At 46.7% G+C, this 17,639-nt stretch overlaps 1 protein-coding gene across 1 annotated transcript in view; it reads left to right on the forward strand.

Moving 5' to 3' along the window:
* IGDCC3 (immunoglobulin superfamily DCC subclass member 3) overlaps window positions 1-17,639 on the forward strand; it is a 104,934-nt gene that overhangs the window by 79,844 nt on the left and 7,451 nt on the right. Inside the window, exons 7-9 of the mRNA XM_081888520.1 lie at window positions 1,124-1,289; window positions 12,309-12,556; window positions 15,220-15,384. Coding sequence (XP_081744646.1) covers window positions 1,124-1,289; window positions 12,309-12,556; window positions 15,220-15,384 — 579 coding nt within the window. The remainder of the gene's footprint in view (window positions 1-1,123; window positions 1,290-12,308; window positions 12,557-15,219; window positions 15,385-17,639) is intronic.

The following is a 17,639-nucleotide window of genomic DNA, read 5'->3' on the forward strand; positions in this document are numbered from 1 at the left end:
ATCCTTTCTGTTGTTTCCAATTAGCCATTTGGTGTCATAAGAGACCGGACAGGCTGGTGAATATCCAGATGGGCACCAGCATCCTCTGACCAAAACAGAAGGGGGTGGGCAGAAATGCTGGTCCTCCACAAGTATGCTGATACCTTCCTCTTGTTTCCCAGTTGCCCCTTTTTGTCTACAGTGCTGTGAGCCCTCTAGGGAGGCCAAATGTAAAAGAAGGCAAGGCTCCTGAGCCTTTAGTAGCTGGGTAGAAGAAGGGGTTGTTGTTGTTTTTTGAGAGGTGTACTTTGCACAACTAACTCTACCTGCTGAAATTCCCTTTTCTGCACACCACTAGCTGGACCCCCTACATCACTCCCTGCCTGAGTTAATAGGAGGGATGGTGCTGGTTCTAAATTCACTTCCTTCTGCTCTGGGGATTACAGGACTGGGCATTCCTTTCCAGATCATGCCATTCATTCATTGGTAATTTTGTTCATACAATGCTTTCCCACAAATGGTGAAAATGGGTTGCAATAGAAAAAAAGGGGAACGCTTCTCAAAATCAGCCATCACAAGAACACACTGTTTTTTGTGTGTGGCCACTGTCTATTTCCCCACTGAGTGCTCCAGGTCATTGGTGGCAGAGCCAAGACTGGCTGGAAGTCATGATGTGCCAGTCCAGCTATATAACCCTCTAGCTCTTTATGCAGCTTTCTATGTGTGTGTATTTGAAGGCACAATGTTCTTCATAAAGGGAGACCAATGCAGGCCCCTCCCAGGGCACTTAGGACATGGCATCTTCTTGGGCATCATGGTGATGCCAGTTCCAGCAGCTCCCATTCATTTATCTAGGTCTAGCACAGATAAGCAATAAGCTTAGTTTTCTGCCTACCCCACCCCTAGATAGATATAGATAGATAGATAGATAGATAGATAGATAGATAGATAGATAGATATAGATAGATAGATAGATAGATAGATAGATAATAGATAGATAGATAGATAGATAGATAGATAGATAGATAGATAGATAGATAGGTAGATAGATGATAGATATAGATTATATAGATAGACAGATGACAGATAGATAGATATAGATAGATGAGAGAAATGGAACCCATGTTTTCCTTTGTCTTTGCAGCTCCTGCAGAATTTGTACAGCACCCGCAGTCTATTTCCAGGCCCGTGGGGACCACTGCCATCTTTACCTGCTTGGCACAGGGGGAACCTCCTCCGCAGATAACGTGGCTGAAAAACGGACAGATTTTAGAACCTACGGACCACATTAAGCTAAAGAACAACAACAGGTAAATTGCCTATGTGTAGATCTTAAGATTCTCTGGGTGGGGGACGCCAAGCAGACTGAATGGGCTGGGTCCAGTGTTCTCTGTCTGCTAGTACAAGGGTCCTTGTCCTAGGGAACGGGTGAATACCTCCTTCTTCCAACAGGCTTCTGGGAACTGATTTCTTTTAAAGAAAGGGCTGCTGTTGTGCTGTTTTTATTGTTATTATCTGTATGTTTTTAATAAACCTATTATTATTATTATTATTATTATTATTATTATTATTATTATTATTATTAAGCTTTGCAGCTCTGACCTACCCGAAACCCATTTTCTGGCCTTAAAGCTCAGTCTGCCTCACCCCCAGCAGCAAAACCATGAGTGTAAGAGCTGGCTGTGATAACCCTTGTGGGTACAGTGGTACCTCGGGTTACATACCCTTCAGGTTACAGATGCTTCAGGTTACAGACTCTGCTAACCTGGAAATAGTACCTTGGGTTAAGAACTTTGCTTCAGGATGAGAACAGAAATCATGCGGCGGCACAGTGGGAGGCCCCATTAGCTAAAGTGGTGCTTCAGATTAAGAACAGTTCCAGGTTAAGAACGGACCTCCGGAACGAATTAAGTTCTTAACCCAAGGTACCACTGTACAGGGTAGGCACTCTCTACATGCTCAGAAGCCCTTTAATTTAGTAGCATTTCACTATATGGCTGACAGAACTTATGTTTTCAGTCAATGTCTTCTGTACCTCAGAGGAAACTCCACATGCTTGTAGGCCCAACAGGACCCCGGAGGAGCTTTGGATCATGACAACAATTATTATTATTATTTTCTTGAAGCTCATACACATCTGTTAATATACTTAACACCGTTATATCACGTTAAGGAGATTATATGAAGCTACAGGGTTTATCCCTCCAGCTCTGTTATTTCTCTCTGTATTGTTGCCTGTTATTTCCATAGAAACCGAAACCCACTGACCAGTAATTTTCACACTAGGCTCACCCAGGCCTGCTATTTCCACCACACAAATACCACTCTGTACTACGGCATGAAAATGTGGTTCTTTGGTCTTTTTTTGCTTTCCCTGGCGAGATAAGAGGCCCGGATTCAGAGAAAGTCGGCCACAAGGACACTTATTACCTCAAAGTGCAGGGAAGGGAGGTCAATTTGACCCACAGTTGGGAAGCAAACCATTAAACCCCTGTTGGAAAACAGTTCTGCAAAAACCAGTGCCATTCATTGCAGCTTCCAGCATAGATTAATGCAATTTCCCCCAAACTGGTACCCTCCAGGTTTTTTGTACTGCAACTCCTTGCAGGTTCATGCTGCAGAGAAAGAGATGACAGAAAAATTTGTTGCCAGTTTATTTCTGGGTCCAAGTCAAGGTGCTCATGCTAGTATTTGTTGTTGTTGTTTAGTCGTTTAGTCGTGTCCAACTCTTCGTGACCCCATGGACCAGAGCACGACAGGCACTCCTGTCTTCCACTGCTTCCCGCAGTTTGGTCAAACTCATGCTGGTAGCTTCGAGAACACTATCCAACCATCTCGTCCTCTATCGTCCCCTTCTCGTTGTGCCCTCCATCTTTCCCAACATCAGGGTCTTTTCCAGGGAGTCTTCTCTTCTCATGAGGTGGCCAAAGTATTGGAGCCTCAGCTTCAGGATCTGTCCTTCCAGTGAGCACTCAGGGCGGATTTCCTTAAGAATGGATAAGTTTGATCTTCTTGCAGTCCATGGGACTCTCAAGAGTCTCCTCCAGCACCATAATTAAAAAGTATCAATTCTTTGGCGATCAGCCTTGTAAATGACTCAGGTGTACTCATGGGAGCCATTGTAACGAAGTCCTGCTAGTGCAATGGGACTTCTGCCCTCACTTCCATGGATGAGCTAGAATTTGAACCCAAGTCTGTCCACTCCTGTTCTTGACACCTTAATCACTGTGCAGCATGACAAAGTTCTGTTTCTTTCAGACAGTGCTGGAGCATGTTGTAGGGCCCCATGTCTATTCAAGAAGAGCTTCTAGGTCTCTTGTAACTCCACCCCCACCCCCACCCCATGGTGAACTGGGAAAACACCCTGGAAAACACCCAGCAGTCCTTTGCGGGATTGAATTGTTGCAATACATAAGCATTATCTTTTCGTGGAGGAGCGCCTTAAATATATTTCCAAGAGACACTTTGGTTTTGCAGAATGCAATTTGAAAATGACTGGCATAAGAAAATAGGAGGAGTCTACTGGATCAGGCCCATCTAGTCCAGCATCCTGTTTTCACAATTTGTCCAATCCTCTTTCAAAGCCATCCATGTTGGTGGCCACCATTGCCTCCTGAGGGAACAAGCTCCATTGTTTAGCTATGTGCGGCCTAAAGAAGGACTTCCTTTTGATTTGTCCAGAATCCTCCATCATTCAGTTTCATTGGATGTCCCCAAGTCTGAGAGCTATGAGAGAGGTTGAGTGTTACGAGAAAGGGAGCAAACCTTTCCTCTACCCACTTTCTCCATACCAAAAAGGGCCTAGATGAACCAAGCGTTTTTACTAGGATGCGGGTGGCGCTGTGGTCTAAACCACTGAGCTTCTTGGGCTTGTCGATCGGAAGGTCAGCGGTTCGAATCCCCACAATGGAGTGAGCTCCTGTTGCTCTGTCCCAGCTCCTGCTAACTTAGCAGTTCAAAAGCACGCCAGTGCAAGTAGATAAATAGGTACCGCTGCGGCGGGAAGGTAAATGGCGTTTCCATGCGCTCTGGTTTCGGCCATGGTGTTCCATTGCACCAGAATAGGTTTAGTCATGCTGTCCACATGACCCAGAAAGCTGTCTGCAGACAAAAGCTGACTCCCTTGGCTTGAAAGTGAGATGAGCGCCACAACCCCATAGTAACCTTTGACTGGACTTAACCATCCAGGGGTCCTTTACCTTTACCATTTTTTATATATACTAGGGGTAAGTTTCCTACAACCAATACGTCCATGTTCTTGGTGATTCCCAAACCCTTTTATACTATATTTGAGGTGCTGGATGTTATTGGAAAGGAGGAGTTGCAGAAAGAAGCCAGGTTTCCTGGGATGCTTTCCACATTCTTTCTCCCCCCCACCAGTCTCTCTCTCCCTCTCCCCCAAATCCCTTTGTTTCATGCTTGTGTGCATGACTAAACGGTATAGCCCCGTTCGTTCCGAGCAGAATCAGTTTGCATAGTGGCCTTCAGATGTGCACTTGAGGGGGGGGGCGGTATTTGTCTCTGTAATGATGGGATCTCTTATCTTGCAGTTAATGAGTCCAGCTAAACTGCAGCCTGAGTCTCTTAATTAGATTACATGCTTTCCCCTACTGAAAATTTCATTGGATTAAAACTCATCATATAGTAATAAAAAGACTGAATGCCCCTGAAGGATTTTCCTTTTTTTTTTTTTTTTGGTTTTTGATTAGAAGAGGGCAGGGGAAAGAGCAATGAAAATTCGGGGGAAGTAATCTACCCCAGATTGAACTGTTTACTAATTAATTGGCAGTATTATCTAAATGATCTCCTCCTCACTTGTTGGATAACACATAGAAGAAAATAAAGCTAAATGAAAAGTGTTGGGTCACAGGCAATGGCTTTCCTTTTCCATGGACGCTTCCCAAAATTCTAACTGGAGCTTTCCCCATAATTACTATAAGAATGTAAGGAGAGCCCACATGAATGACATACTGTAAGCCTACCCAGTCCAGAATCCCTTTCCCACAATGGCCAACCAGATGGCCCAATGGGAAACCCACAATTAGAACTCTGAGCGCAACAGTGCTCTCATGTGAGCCAGGAAGCTTCCAGCTTCTATATAATTCTGAGCACCATCTCACTCCCAAACTCCAGCCTTCCTGATCTGGGGGAAAGGGAGGGTTTCTCCATGAGAGAAAGAACAAGGAAGCCTGAACTTCCAACTGTAGTTGGCCTCTCCAGCGCCCATTGACCAAGGATGATGGGGAAAGTTTGTTTGGTTTTTTGGACAAGAGGTTCAGAGCAGCCTTCTGCAATGTGTTAACCTGCCAGAGTTGCGGATGACAACTCCCACCAGCTTCAGCCAGCATGGCCGTGAGCTTGTATGGGGTGTGAGGTGAGAAAATGTAACAGAATGAAGGTGCATTGCTTGACTTTGGCCTGCTCTGTCTCTGTGTGTCTCTGCTTGGAGCTGTGGTGGTGAGTCATCTGCAGGGAAGAAATAAATTATCTTAAAGGGTCTATATTGCCAAGATGCATTTACCACAACGGCATGTAGCGGAGGCCAACCATCTTGATGCAAAGATAGTTCCTGATATTGATTTGTGTGTGTGTTTCTTGTATTTACAAAATGGTAATTAAGTGGGTATTATTTATTAATTCTGCCAAAAAGCAATGATGAGCCCTGGCTAAGGACTTGCTCTCCTCCATAAACTTGCATCTTACGAACAACTCTTCCCCATTCCCACCTCTCCCCTATTAACTCTCTGCTTCCCCAGTCATCGTAATGTTCACTGGTTGCTTCTTGAATGTCTTTCTTTGAGATCATTCAGCACCAGAGCCAACACACCTGATGGAAGTCGTCATCCATCAACACCTGAAGGGCACCACATTATCTCTTGCTGCTTTAGCCATCATGGTCCATGATGCTGTAATCAAAGGGTGGGCAGTCACTAGCTTTCCAGATATTACTGGACCCAAAATGCCATCAGTCACAGCCAGCTTGGCCAGTGGACAGCAATGATGGGAGTTTAGCAACCCCTGGAGGACACCAAGCTGGTTCCACTGACTTTAGGTGGAAAAGGGTCATCTAGTCCAACCCCTTGCAAAGCAAGAGTAGGACTAGCATTGGGTACAACCTATGGCATTGTGGCTCTGCCAGGCATGGCAATGAACATTTCCTAGAGGGACTTCAGCCATACAAATCTTCTTCTTCTTTTTATGTCATTGCTTGCCATAAGCAGTGAAGGATTCCTTATATGCATCAAGTCACCCTCAGATCCTGTAAGGTCAATTAATAGTAATAGTAATAGTAAAGAGAGCTTTGGTTTTGCATGACAGAAGAAGTTACAGGATCCAGCTTCCTCAGAATCTTGACTTTTGCTTTTTACAATGGGCAAGTTTCTAGCTCTTCTGGTTGTAATAATAATAATAATAATAATAATAATAATAATAATAATAATAATAATAATAACAATTATTATTATTATTATTATTATTATTATTATTATTATTATTATTATTATTTATATCCCGCCCTCCCCAGCTGAAGCTGGGCTCAGGGTGGCTAAAAACAATAAAATAATACAACATTCTAAATACAACATGCAAAAAGAGACTTGGAAAAACATGGTGAGTATTCAAGTGCCGGAGCAGGAAGAACAAGCTGGATAAGATGTCCTGGGGGTGGGGTGGCGGTGGGGCCTCAGTGCCTTCTGCAGCTCCCGCCCTCTTCCATGACAAGCAAAACTAGAATAAATTATGCAAAGTAGCAAAGGTGGCATAGTTATGCAAAATCTGTGGATCGTGCTGATTTGCAAGATCTGCATAATATATGCACGTTGCAGAAGCCAGCTTTCCCCGAAGGGATAGGATTTCTTTTTTTCATTTCATGCAGCATACGCACAGCCCCATCTTCAACCCGCTAGGCTGCCCTTTCGGCATGAAACTTGGCTCGCTAGCATGAGCCAGTTGGACCGCACCTTCTGGGGCACCCTTCCTCTCTGTCCGCAGCCCCCTGTGTTTTCCACAGCTTGGCAGGTGGGGCTGTTTGCTCCCTCGGTTGTGCTGCTGAACCCGTGTCCTTCTGGTTCAGCCTTGCGTTCTTTCCTTGGCTTCCTCTCCCTTGCGGTGCCTCCGAAAGTTCATCTCTGGTCCGCTGACCTTTGATGAGATCAGTCATCTTGATTGCCTGCGGGCTGAAGCGACAGCTTGTGAATAGGCCTCTCTTTGAATGGCTGGAGACACCCGTTCTCTCCCCCTCTCCATTCTCTCTCTTGGGGCTGCGCCCCCCACCTTCGTGGAGCCAAGTGTGAATCTCCAAAAGCCTCTTCTCCCTCTTTGGTCCCTGCCTGTCAGAGTCATTGTGCAAAGGTTTGATTGACATCCCTGCGGCTCCCTGAATGTGTCTTCAGTATAGGCAGGCTGTGAATGCCACTACCTGCCTGGCTCTTCGAGAGAGCAGATGTCCCAGAGTGATGGGCAAAATGATTACTCATTTTGGATAGCTGTAGCAAAGGGAAATCTCCCTCTCCTCTGTGTGAAAAATCCATCAACCAGCATCAAGCCTTTCTTTCCTCCCTGGCCCAGATGGAGGAGGCAGTAGCTGGTTCTTCCACAGAGCAGCAGGGCTGGTGAGGGCATGGCTTGTGAAGAGCCCCGAGGGCCTGATAGAAAGATATGGAGGGCCACATTTGGACACTGGATCAGAATTTCCTTGCCACTCACTTATGGGTTTCTTGGCACTCGAAACTGGACACTCAAAGCGGTTTGGAAGCATCTTTCATAGAGTCTTGTGGTTTCAGATTGTGCAGTTGCGTTGAGTTTCAGCTCTTCCGTGCTCTCCTCTGCTTCTGTTTCTTCATAATGCGTGAAGCTGCTTTATAAGCAGCAACATTTCCTTTGTTGGGGGGTGGGGTGGGGTGACAGCTGACAATGATAGAGGAGGCTGCCCCCCCCCCCCGCCTTGACAGCCTCAGGGCACTTCTTTGCTCTATCATGTCTGTCACACCTAGCAACCCCCCCCCCAAAAAAAATGAAGGCTGGTCGTCTTTACATGGAGACAGTTTCACACACACGCCAGATGGTGCCTGAGCATAAATTAGAACCTGACTGATTTGCAAAAAGGCTTGGCGTAATGTCTGTGATTCCATCCCCTCCCCCTTAGGCCTTCTGCACCTCCCCACAAAAGAGAATTAACGTTTGTTGTTGACGTGGGGGAGGGGAGTGACCCCCGCATGGAAATGGCAAGTTTCTTGCAGTGCTTCTTGTGTCTGGGAAGACCTTTAGGGGGCGCCCTTGGGACGAAGGTGATACCCCGCTCTTTTCTCTCTTTTTTGGAGCCCTGCTGCCTGCCCCTTTCTTCCAAACGCTCATATTATTTGTTCCTGTTCTACCGCAGCTGGCAATTTTACAAGTGCCACACAGTGTTCCTTCCACATTTGTGAATATTTGGTCTTCTAGTGTTGCAGGACTTGCGCTTGAGAGCTCCCTTCCTCCTGAACGGAAACTTAGAGTACTGGTGGTGGTGCATTTCTGTTACGCAGCCCCCTGAAACCTGCTTATGGTTTGTGCAACCATGTTCCACAGGCACAAAACATTTCGCTAGCGGAACAAGGATTCTCCTAAGTGACTTTAGCTTAGAGCTGTGCTGGATACAGCCCCGCTGTGGTTCCCAGCTCTCCAGAGCAGTTTTTTGAGGGGCAAAAGGAATGCAGGGAGGAAGAGAGATAAATGAAAATGCCCACCCCCATTCCGAAGTAGCATCCCACAAGCAGAACTGCTCACAGGACACTTCCAATGGAAGCTGAGTTAGGGTGCGGGCTGAAGTTGGGAGCAACCCTCCAGACCTCTCTATCTGCCACTCTTTACCCCTTGGCAGCCCTGCCCCACCCCCTCGAGGGCTTTTGGTGACAACTGTGCATTTAAAGGTGAACCAACCTAACTTTTTTTCTTTGGGAGAAGTGGGTGGCACTGTGGGTTAAACCACAGAGCCCAGGGTTTGCCGATCAGAAGGTCGGCGGTTTGAATCCCCGCGACAGGGTGAGCTCCCGTTGCTCAGTCCCTGCTCCTGCCCACCTAGCAGTTCGAAAGCACGTCAAAGTGCAAGTAGATAAATAGGTACCACTCCGGCGGGAATGCTGTTTGCTGCTCTGGTTCGCCTGAAGCGGCTTAGTCATGCTGGCCACATGACCCGGAAGCTGTACGCCGGCTCCCTCGGCCAGTAAAGTGAGATGAGCGCCGCAACCCCAGAGTCGGCCACGACTGTACCTAACGGTCAGGGGTCGCTTTACCTTTACCTTTATCTTTACCTAACTCGCACGTCTCCAAACAATATGCAAACCGAAACATAGCTATACTCCGACTTTTGGAGTGATGTTTTCTTGCCAAGTAATGTGCACAAAAACACACCTGAATTCTAAGGTAAAATGCACAAGCATGCATATATTAGTGAAAATAAAATTCAGAAATGAATTACATTTGGAGGAAGTTATGTTGCCAAAATATGTGTTTTAGGAGAACTTCTCACTAAAATGCAGATGGATTTTCATGCGCAAACTGATATGAACATGCGGAGAACTAAATGCAAGATTAGAGAAACTGAAATTGACAGATTCCTCCATCCCTCCATCTGTCCCTGAGCGAAGAAGAGGCTTAGGGACCTCCTGTCCCCAACCTCATCCCTCAGCCTCTGATGACCTTTCTTTCCTTCTTGTCTTCTTGGCAACTTAATCAGATATGTTGAATCTGTGGCAACGGGGAGAGCTTATGGCCAGTCCACCGAAATTACCCCATCAGCCAAAACTCTTGCTAACGTTTCCAAGGAAACATGGACTCTTGGCACATGGGAGGGGGGTAGAATAATCATCTGTTTGTTGAGGTTCTAGAGATTTGCAGAGCAGGAGAGAATGGACCAGCAGGCAGAAAGGTCCAAATTTTGGCCCCAGTGACAAGGAAGCATTGTGGGGACAAATTGCCTCTTTTCATCCTACAGTGTGTAGCCAGGAAATGGCTGCAAAGGGGCATGTGCAGTGCCAGATCAGTGGGAGAACATCTGCTTGGCATGCAGAAGGTGCCAGGTTCAATTCCTAGCATCTCCAGGTAGGGTTGGGGAAGAGCTATTTGCCCAAAACCTGGGGAGCTGCTGCCAGTCAGTGTAGACCATACTGAGCAAGATGTTCTGAGGGCTGGACTCGGTATAAGGCAGCTTCCCCTGTGGGATAGCTCAGTTCGTAGAGCATGAGACCCTTAATTTCAGGGTCAAGGGTTCGAGGCCCACATTGAGCAAAAGGTTCCCGCGTTGCAGGGGGTTGGGCTGGATGACCCACGAGGTCCCTTCCAACTCTACAATTTTGTTGATTCTATGATTCTAAGTATGCTCATTTTAACCCAGTAGCAATTACGCTGTGACGTGAGTAGATTGAGCAAATTTAAATGTGCAGCTTTCCTTGAGCTGCCACACTGGGGTCTGAGCAAGCTCAGCACCATTTAATTCTAGCTTCAGATGCTGCCTGCTCCTTGCAATCAGAATATAGGGAACGACACGGTGTGGATAAAGGGGCTCGGAGACCTTTGAGAGATAAAGTATTGGAAGGTCGCTTGTGATTTCTTGCAAAGCGTTTGATCACAGTCGTTCGAACCTCTTTGTTCTGAGCCTGATTTTTTCAAAGCAAGCATGTCAGAGCTTGCAAAAAAGCAGAGCGGTTGTTGACTGGCCCACTCTTCCCATGCCTGAAAGCGGACAGTCATTGGAAAATGTGTTTTTAAACATGCAATGGCTGGCAAGGAGGGCATAGTCTTGTTCAGGCTTTCATCAATAGTCAAGTGTGGCACTGATTTTTGTGAAGCTTGGTTTAATTATTCCTCCCACTGGGATGGAAGCAGTTGCAAAGCGGGCAGTTCCCTTCAGCCAGCTCAGGTAATGGAGTGTTTGAGAGAAGAGTGATGAGCTGAAAGCCTCCACTTCCAACCCCAGGCCAGCCATGAACCTGCCTCAGTAGCTCCCCTGATCACTGGACTCTCTCCACTGCTGTCTCTAGACTTCAACACAACGGTTCCCAATTAGCTACGTACTTCGGACCCCCTCTTTTTCAGAAGCCAAGCCAAGGACCCCTCTGCTTTTGAAAGTTTTGGTATCTCTATGGTAGTTTCTATTATGTGAATAGTGCCACAGACCCCCCCTCCGGGAGGGTTACATGGACCCCAATGGGGAACCCCTGTACAGTGGGGGGAGAGAATCTGTGGTCCTCCAGATGTTGCTGTTCTCCATCTCCCATTGTCTCAAGCCATTGGCCATGCTGGCTGCTGAGGCTGATGTGAGCTAGGATCCAATATGGAAGAATTATGTGAGCTGGAAGCAATATATTGGTGAGCTTAATGTTCTCACCCTTGCAGTAAAGGTTGTTGAGGTGTTTTGCACACTCAGGAACACAAAGGAAAGCCATGCGTGCCACTTTGAGCACCTTGGAGGAAAAGTGGGATACAAATGTTATACTGTGATCATGATTTTTAAATTGGGGGGGGGGATGTGTGGGCCTACCTGCATCAATGCACATGTGATGCAACATCTGAATTGGCTGTATATGTACTTTTATGTGTATATTAGGGGCTGTGCCCCTGCTTGCTCTGCTTGCCATCTCCCCCCTTCCTCCCACAGCTTCCCCTTCCCACCCCATGCAACTACTGAGCTTGCTTTTCTTGACCTTTCGGGCTTCTCTTAATTCAAATCGAGGATTGCAATGCAGCACTGCAAATCCTCCAACGTGGGCTGTGCGACAACAGCCTTGCATTTCTATGTATATAGGAAGAGATGCCTGATGTAGATGTCATCGTGTCTCTCTGCGCATATGTATGCTGCATGTGCACTCTGCTGCACTGTACAGGTGCAAAACACAATCATATGAATGGGCACTTACCTATTTTTCCTCTGGGAATCTGCCCTTTCCCTTTGAGATTTTAAATGCTTGTGGCTCTAGTTTCTTTAATGCAAGGCAGAGCTGAGCTGTGTGATTATCAGAGCTGGATAATGCCGCCACCAATATCACCTCCTCATTCCCCCCCTCCCCCAGCCTTTAACATAATCCATATGGTACTTCCTGACTGGGTTGCAGGTTTCCATCCCAGGCAACAATCCTCTACATTTTCTCCAGTCCTGCCAAAGCCAAAAGAGGGAGGAGCTGTAGTGAAATTCCCACTAAGCAGCCTTAGCCTTTCATTACATCCTCTTCAGACACATCAGGATTAACCTAGATATGGCTGGCCAAAGGAGGTAGGGAGGGAGAAAGGGCTGGGGGATTTCTAGGTTCGTTGCTGGAAAGCGCTAATCCCAATGGCCTTGCTGGGTTTCCCCACAGCACGCTGACGATCTACAGCATTGGCCAAGCGGACGAGGCCATCTACCAGTGCATTGCGGAGAACAGTGCTGGCTCCACCCAAGCCAGCGCCAGGCTGACAGTGCTGTGGGCCGACGGGCTGCCTGGCCCGCCCCAGAAGGTGAGAGCCACGACCGTCTCAGCCACCACCATCCAAGTGCTGTGGAGTGAGCCTCTGCAGAACACCAAGGAGATCATCGGCTACGTCCTACACATCAGGAGAGCAGCAGGTGAGGCGGCAACAGTCCATTGGGCATTGACATGAGTGCTGTGTTGAAAAATTCTTCTTCAATGTCCTGTCATGGCAGGGGTGGCAGTGAGGGGGCGGGGAGCTGTATAGCGCCCAACCTTGGTGGGTTGCTCAGTGGGAGTGGGAAGGGGAAGGATGCTGGTGATCACCTCCAATGAGGAATTATAGGCAGGAGTGGTGGCAATGAGCTGAGAAGTGCCGCAAGGCTTGCTCTTTCAGTCTTTAAGGTAAAGGTAGTCTCTGTGGCACTGGGCACCTGCGTAGTTTGAGGGCCTATGAGGGTTATCCTCATTGGTGGAAAGTGTGAGGCTCAGCCTCCAGAGTTACTGCTCTCTTGTAGGCCACACCTTCCCCCCAGCTGTCGGGACCTCCAGGATGGAACAATAGGCAAAGAGATGCTCTTTGGAATTGCTCCTCCTTGGGAGCTGCCTTCAAAAATTGTCAAAGGGGAGGTAAAATGTCGGTGAAATTATCACGGGGCAGGATGCAGGGCTGTGGTTTTGTTTTGCTTAATATTTGCATGTCTCTTTACCAACAACAATACTGAGCTCAATGCAGCTCACAGTTATAGCAATAGTGTTAAAAATGTGACGTAATCGTTAGAGTGTAGGACTGTGACCTGGGAGAGCAGGGTTCAAATCTCCTCTTGTCCATTAAGCTCAGTGCGTGACTTGGGCCAGTCACTGCCTCTCAGGTATCACAGGGTTGTTGTGGGGATTGGATGAGGAGGGGGAGAACCATGAATGCCACCGCGAGCTCCTTGGAGAAAAAGGTGGGATGTAAATGCAATAATTATAATAAACAAATAATCAGTATAATCATACTGGGTTGTAGCCAGTGCCAGTGCTCCTCAGAGTAGACCCATTAAATCCCCACAGCAACACTATGAAATAGGTTAGGCCCAGGAGTTGGGTTTAAGGACTGGTTTAAGGTCACCCATTTACATTTCAGGGGCATGTGTGCATTGTTCTATTTATTACATTTATATCCTGCCTTTCCCCCAAAGAGGAGGCACAAATGGTTCTCTTCCTCCTCCTCCTCCTCGTCCTCGTCCTCACAATAACCCTGCGAAGTAGGGTGGGTTTGCAAGTGACTGATTGACCCAGGGTCACCCAGTGAGCTTCATGGCTGAGTGAGGATTCGAACCCCGATCTGCCAGGTCCTCCTCTGACACTCTAACCACTGAACACTGGCTCTCCTGTGCCTATCTTATTTTTATCATGCTGGCATCATTTGTAAGCTGACATTGCTAAGGGTGGGAAGTGGGGCGAGAGAGAGAGAAAGGAAATAAAGTAAATAAATAAATACCCATGATTGTAGTGTAGACATGCCCTGACATCTAGTGGCCAGGTCCAGGACCCCACAGCCTGTGACACAGTGACTCCCTCCAAGCAGAAGACAACAGTCCAGCATTCTGGGAGCTCAGATGGAGACTTGCCCTCCATGACTAGCTTCCCAGATCTTGAGTTTCACCACAGGCCCTGGCACCAGGCAACCTTCCTGGATCTCTTGTCTCCTGGGAAGAGACTAGGTCTGTGGCTTGGAACCGCCAGGATGCCTTGTTTGGTGACGCTGGGAGCAAGGGAGCAGAGCCAAGCTCCTGATGGTGAACAGAGTGGCATCAGGCACACCTCTGCCATTGTGCCACATCCTGGGGCTGGCAAGCTACGACTGGAACATGGCCTCACTCTCTGTAGCTAGATTTTTGAGAGCTGCGAACAGTTCCAGATGGAGAGGAGGGTGCTCTTATGCTGGGGATCTGGACGGCTGGACGGCAGGAGGAAATCCAGATGGATTTCAGAGATGTCAAAAAGGCAGTCTGCCCTGAAGGAATGTCGCTGGGAATTACAAGTCTTGCTTTCCCAATATCTGAAATAGAAATCATGCTTGCTTTGATCAGTGGATAGAATAAGAGTCTTGCAACCTAGGAACAGATTGCTTTTAGAAGCTGACCGTGCTTTATTGACAGCTGCATGAATTATTATAGCTAGGTAGGAAGTGGAAGGGGCAAGCAGAATATAAAATGGAAGAACGGTATAAAGAGTTGTGGGATACAGCTATTAATGATAAATTAATATGTGCCATTAAGGAAAGACGGGGAATATGCAGAACTGATTTTGAGGAGATGTGGAGGGTGTTTGTAGAATATGTACTGCTAAAATGGAAAGGGGTCAAACCATCACAAGAGGTGTTGAAATTTTGGAAGGTTGGATAGTTACAGTGGAACAGTCTCGGTGGTGGGGTGCACATTTTTATTCTTATTTATTTATGATGATTATTTTGTCAAAATAAAATAAAAATATTAAAAGAAGACGAAGCTGATTGTGCATGGATAAATATCATGATATTTGGAATGAATTTATAAAAATTATAGAGGCGTGTTAATGATTGTATACGCTTTGTAATAATAACATTACTTATATATCATATTGTATTCCAGTTACGAGCACATTTTCGTTTTCATTTCTTTCACTTTATTTGTCCACTGAAATTCTTCAATAAAATATAAGTAAAATGTCTTGCTTCCTGGCTTCCCAGAGGCATCCGGTTGGTCAGTGTGAGAACAGGATGCGGATCTAGATCCTGCTTGGCCTGATCCTGCAGGCTCTGCTTATGTTCTTACGCCTTCCCCTTGCATTTCAGACCCTGTGGAGATGGAGTACCAGGAAGCCGTCAGCAAAAATACATTCCAGCAGCTTGTGACTGACTTGGAGCCCTCCATGAGCTACAGCTTCTACATAAAGGCTTATACCTCTCGGGGGGCAAGCAAGGCCTCTGACGTCGTGGTGGTGAGCACGCTAGGAGAAGGTAAGGATGAATAAAAGGGCCGAAGAGAAATGGAAGTTCAAGCTCATCATCCTGCTGGGCTGTAGAAGGGAACTCAGATCAGTGGCAGAGGACCCAATTTGCATTTGGAAGGTCCCAGGTCCAATCGAGACACCTCTTGATAAAAGCCTCTTATGAGCAAGACCCTTGCCTGAGCTCCCAGGGATCTCAGAGAGTGTAGTGGTTAAGAGTGGTAGTCTCCTAATCTGGTGAATGGGGTTCACATCTCCGCTCCTCCACATGCAGCTGCTGGGTGACCTTGGGCTAGTCACACTTCTCTGAAGTCTCTCAGCCCCACTCACCTCACAGAGTGTTTGTTGTGGGGGAGGAAAGGAAAGGAGATTGTTAGCCGCTTTGAGAATCCTTCGGGTAGTGATAAAGCGGGATATCAAATCCAAACTCTTCTTCTTTTTCTTCTCCTTCTCCTGCAAGTCAGAGCAGACAGCATTTAGCAACATGGGTCAATGGTCTGATTGGGTATAAAGCATTTTCATGTGTGACTAGCTCGTCCCATGGTTCAATTTATTTCCATTGCCTATCAATCTCACACGCCAAATTTATGTCAATTTCTGATGTGTTTATTATTCATATCCCTTTTCTAAAGTAATCTACTAAGTTTTGTTTTATGTGGCCCAAGTTTTTTTTTATTAATATCAACATACAATCTATTATATTATAGAGAGCTGGTGCAATGTAGTGGTTAGTGTGTTGGACAAGGACCTGGGAATCCAAGACTTTGTGTGTCTCAGTCCAGCCTACTTCACAGGGTTGTTGTGGGGATTAAATGAGGAGGGGAGAACCATGTATGCCACCTTGGAGAACAAGAAAAAGGTGTGCAGTGCAGTAAATCATAAATAACTAGATAATCACAGTACATTTCTTGCCTGCCTATCAAACTCCTCACAGCTCGTGCTCCTGATATCTGCACAGCTGGTAAGTTGCTCCTGTGAAGCGCAGCTGTATGTGCAGTATTTACAGATGTTGCACTGAACACATAGGAGGTTCAGTGGCATAGCCAGAGCCTGCAGGTGCAATCTGGTACCTGCTGTGTGCTACCTAGGACCTTCGTGAAAAGGGCTACACTCAACTTCTGGACACGTGGAAGGGTGAGGTGCTCTCCAGGGTGCTGAAACAGGGTGCAAAGCAGACACTGTGCTGCTGAACTACAGCCCTTCTCTTACTTGGAACTTCAGAAATTATTGTCTCCTTTACTACCAACAGCACAAGTTTCTTCCTATGCAACCTTAACAATTAGAAATTTGTTTGCTGCTTGTTTTCTGCTTTTAAATGACATCAGGGGATCACAGATTGGTGACTGCTGTATCTGATGCCAGGTTCCGAGGCTGCATGGAATTACAAAGCATGCAGATTCACTAGTGAACTCAGAGGGCAGCAGTTAGCAATCCATGTGGCAGCAAGGAGCAGAGCAGAGTGCCCCAAATGGCTTGAGCAAGTGAACCAAGTTGCATGAGCCATCACAAGGAAAGACATATATGCAACCAAAATGGCTAGGATTTCTGCAGGAAGTCTGCCTGGGTCCTTCCATCATAGGTCACGGATGTCAGTAGGATGCAAAATAGCTGCCACATTGTTAAGCCACTGTAGCAGCAGCTTGTGACATTTTTGTTATTTCCTTTTTCAATTATTTTGGCATTTCAGTCATGCCACACAGCCCCCAAAGGAGCCCTCGGCTTACAATCCAAACATACACAAACACAACAATAAACCTGCCGTACAACAAGACCTCGTAAAACCAAAGTCCTAAAAAATCCTATAATGGCATAAAAGCCAACAGAGCTTGACCTTCTTTGTAATGCAAGGGTTGCACAGAAGCCCTGCCAGCTGTGAATGACTTGAGCAAAGAGCCCACAAAACCCCTGAGATGGTTGGCACCCAGCAACGGCCACATCTTTCCAGATCCCTTCGCTCAGCATTCTAGGATAGAACCACCCATTAACCTGGCCTCCTCCTTTTTCAAGCGGAGAGATTGACAAGGCTTAAAACCTTTAAAAACCTTGACCTAAAACCTTGCAGTTCAAGGCAGTAGCTTTCTGCCTCATAAAGTTCATGTTTTTCTGGAGCTTTGAGAAGTCAGGGCACTACGTTTCCTGTGAGTTAAGGGCTGCAGGTCTTGTCGCACACTAATAAATTACACATACCTCTTCGATGCTCGACACCATCCCACCACACAAAGCTCTAAAGTGTGTGTGGGTGTGTTTTGAAAAACAACAACTTTA

Source organism: Podarcis melisellensis (genome assembly GCF_964234715.1).
Source record: "Podarcis melisellensis genome assembly, chromosome: 14".
Lineage (NCBI taxonomy): Eukaryota > Metazoa > Chordata > Lepidosauria > Squamata > Lacertidae > Podarcis > Podarcis melisellensis.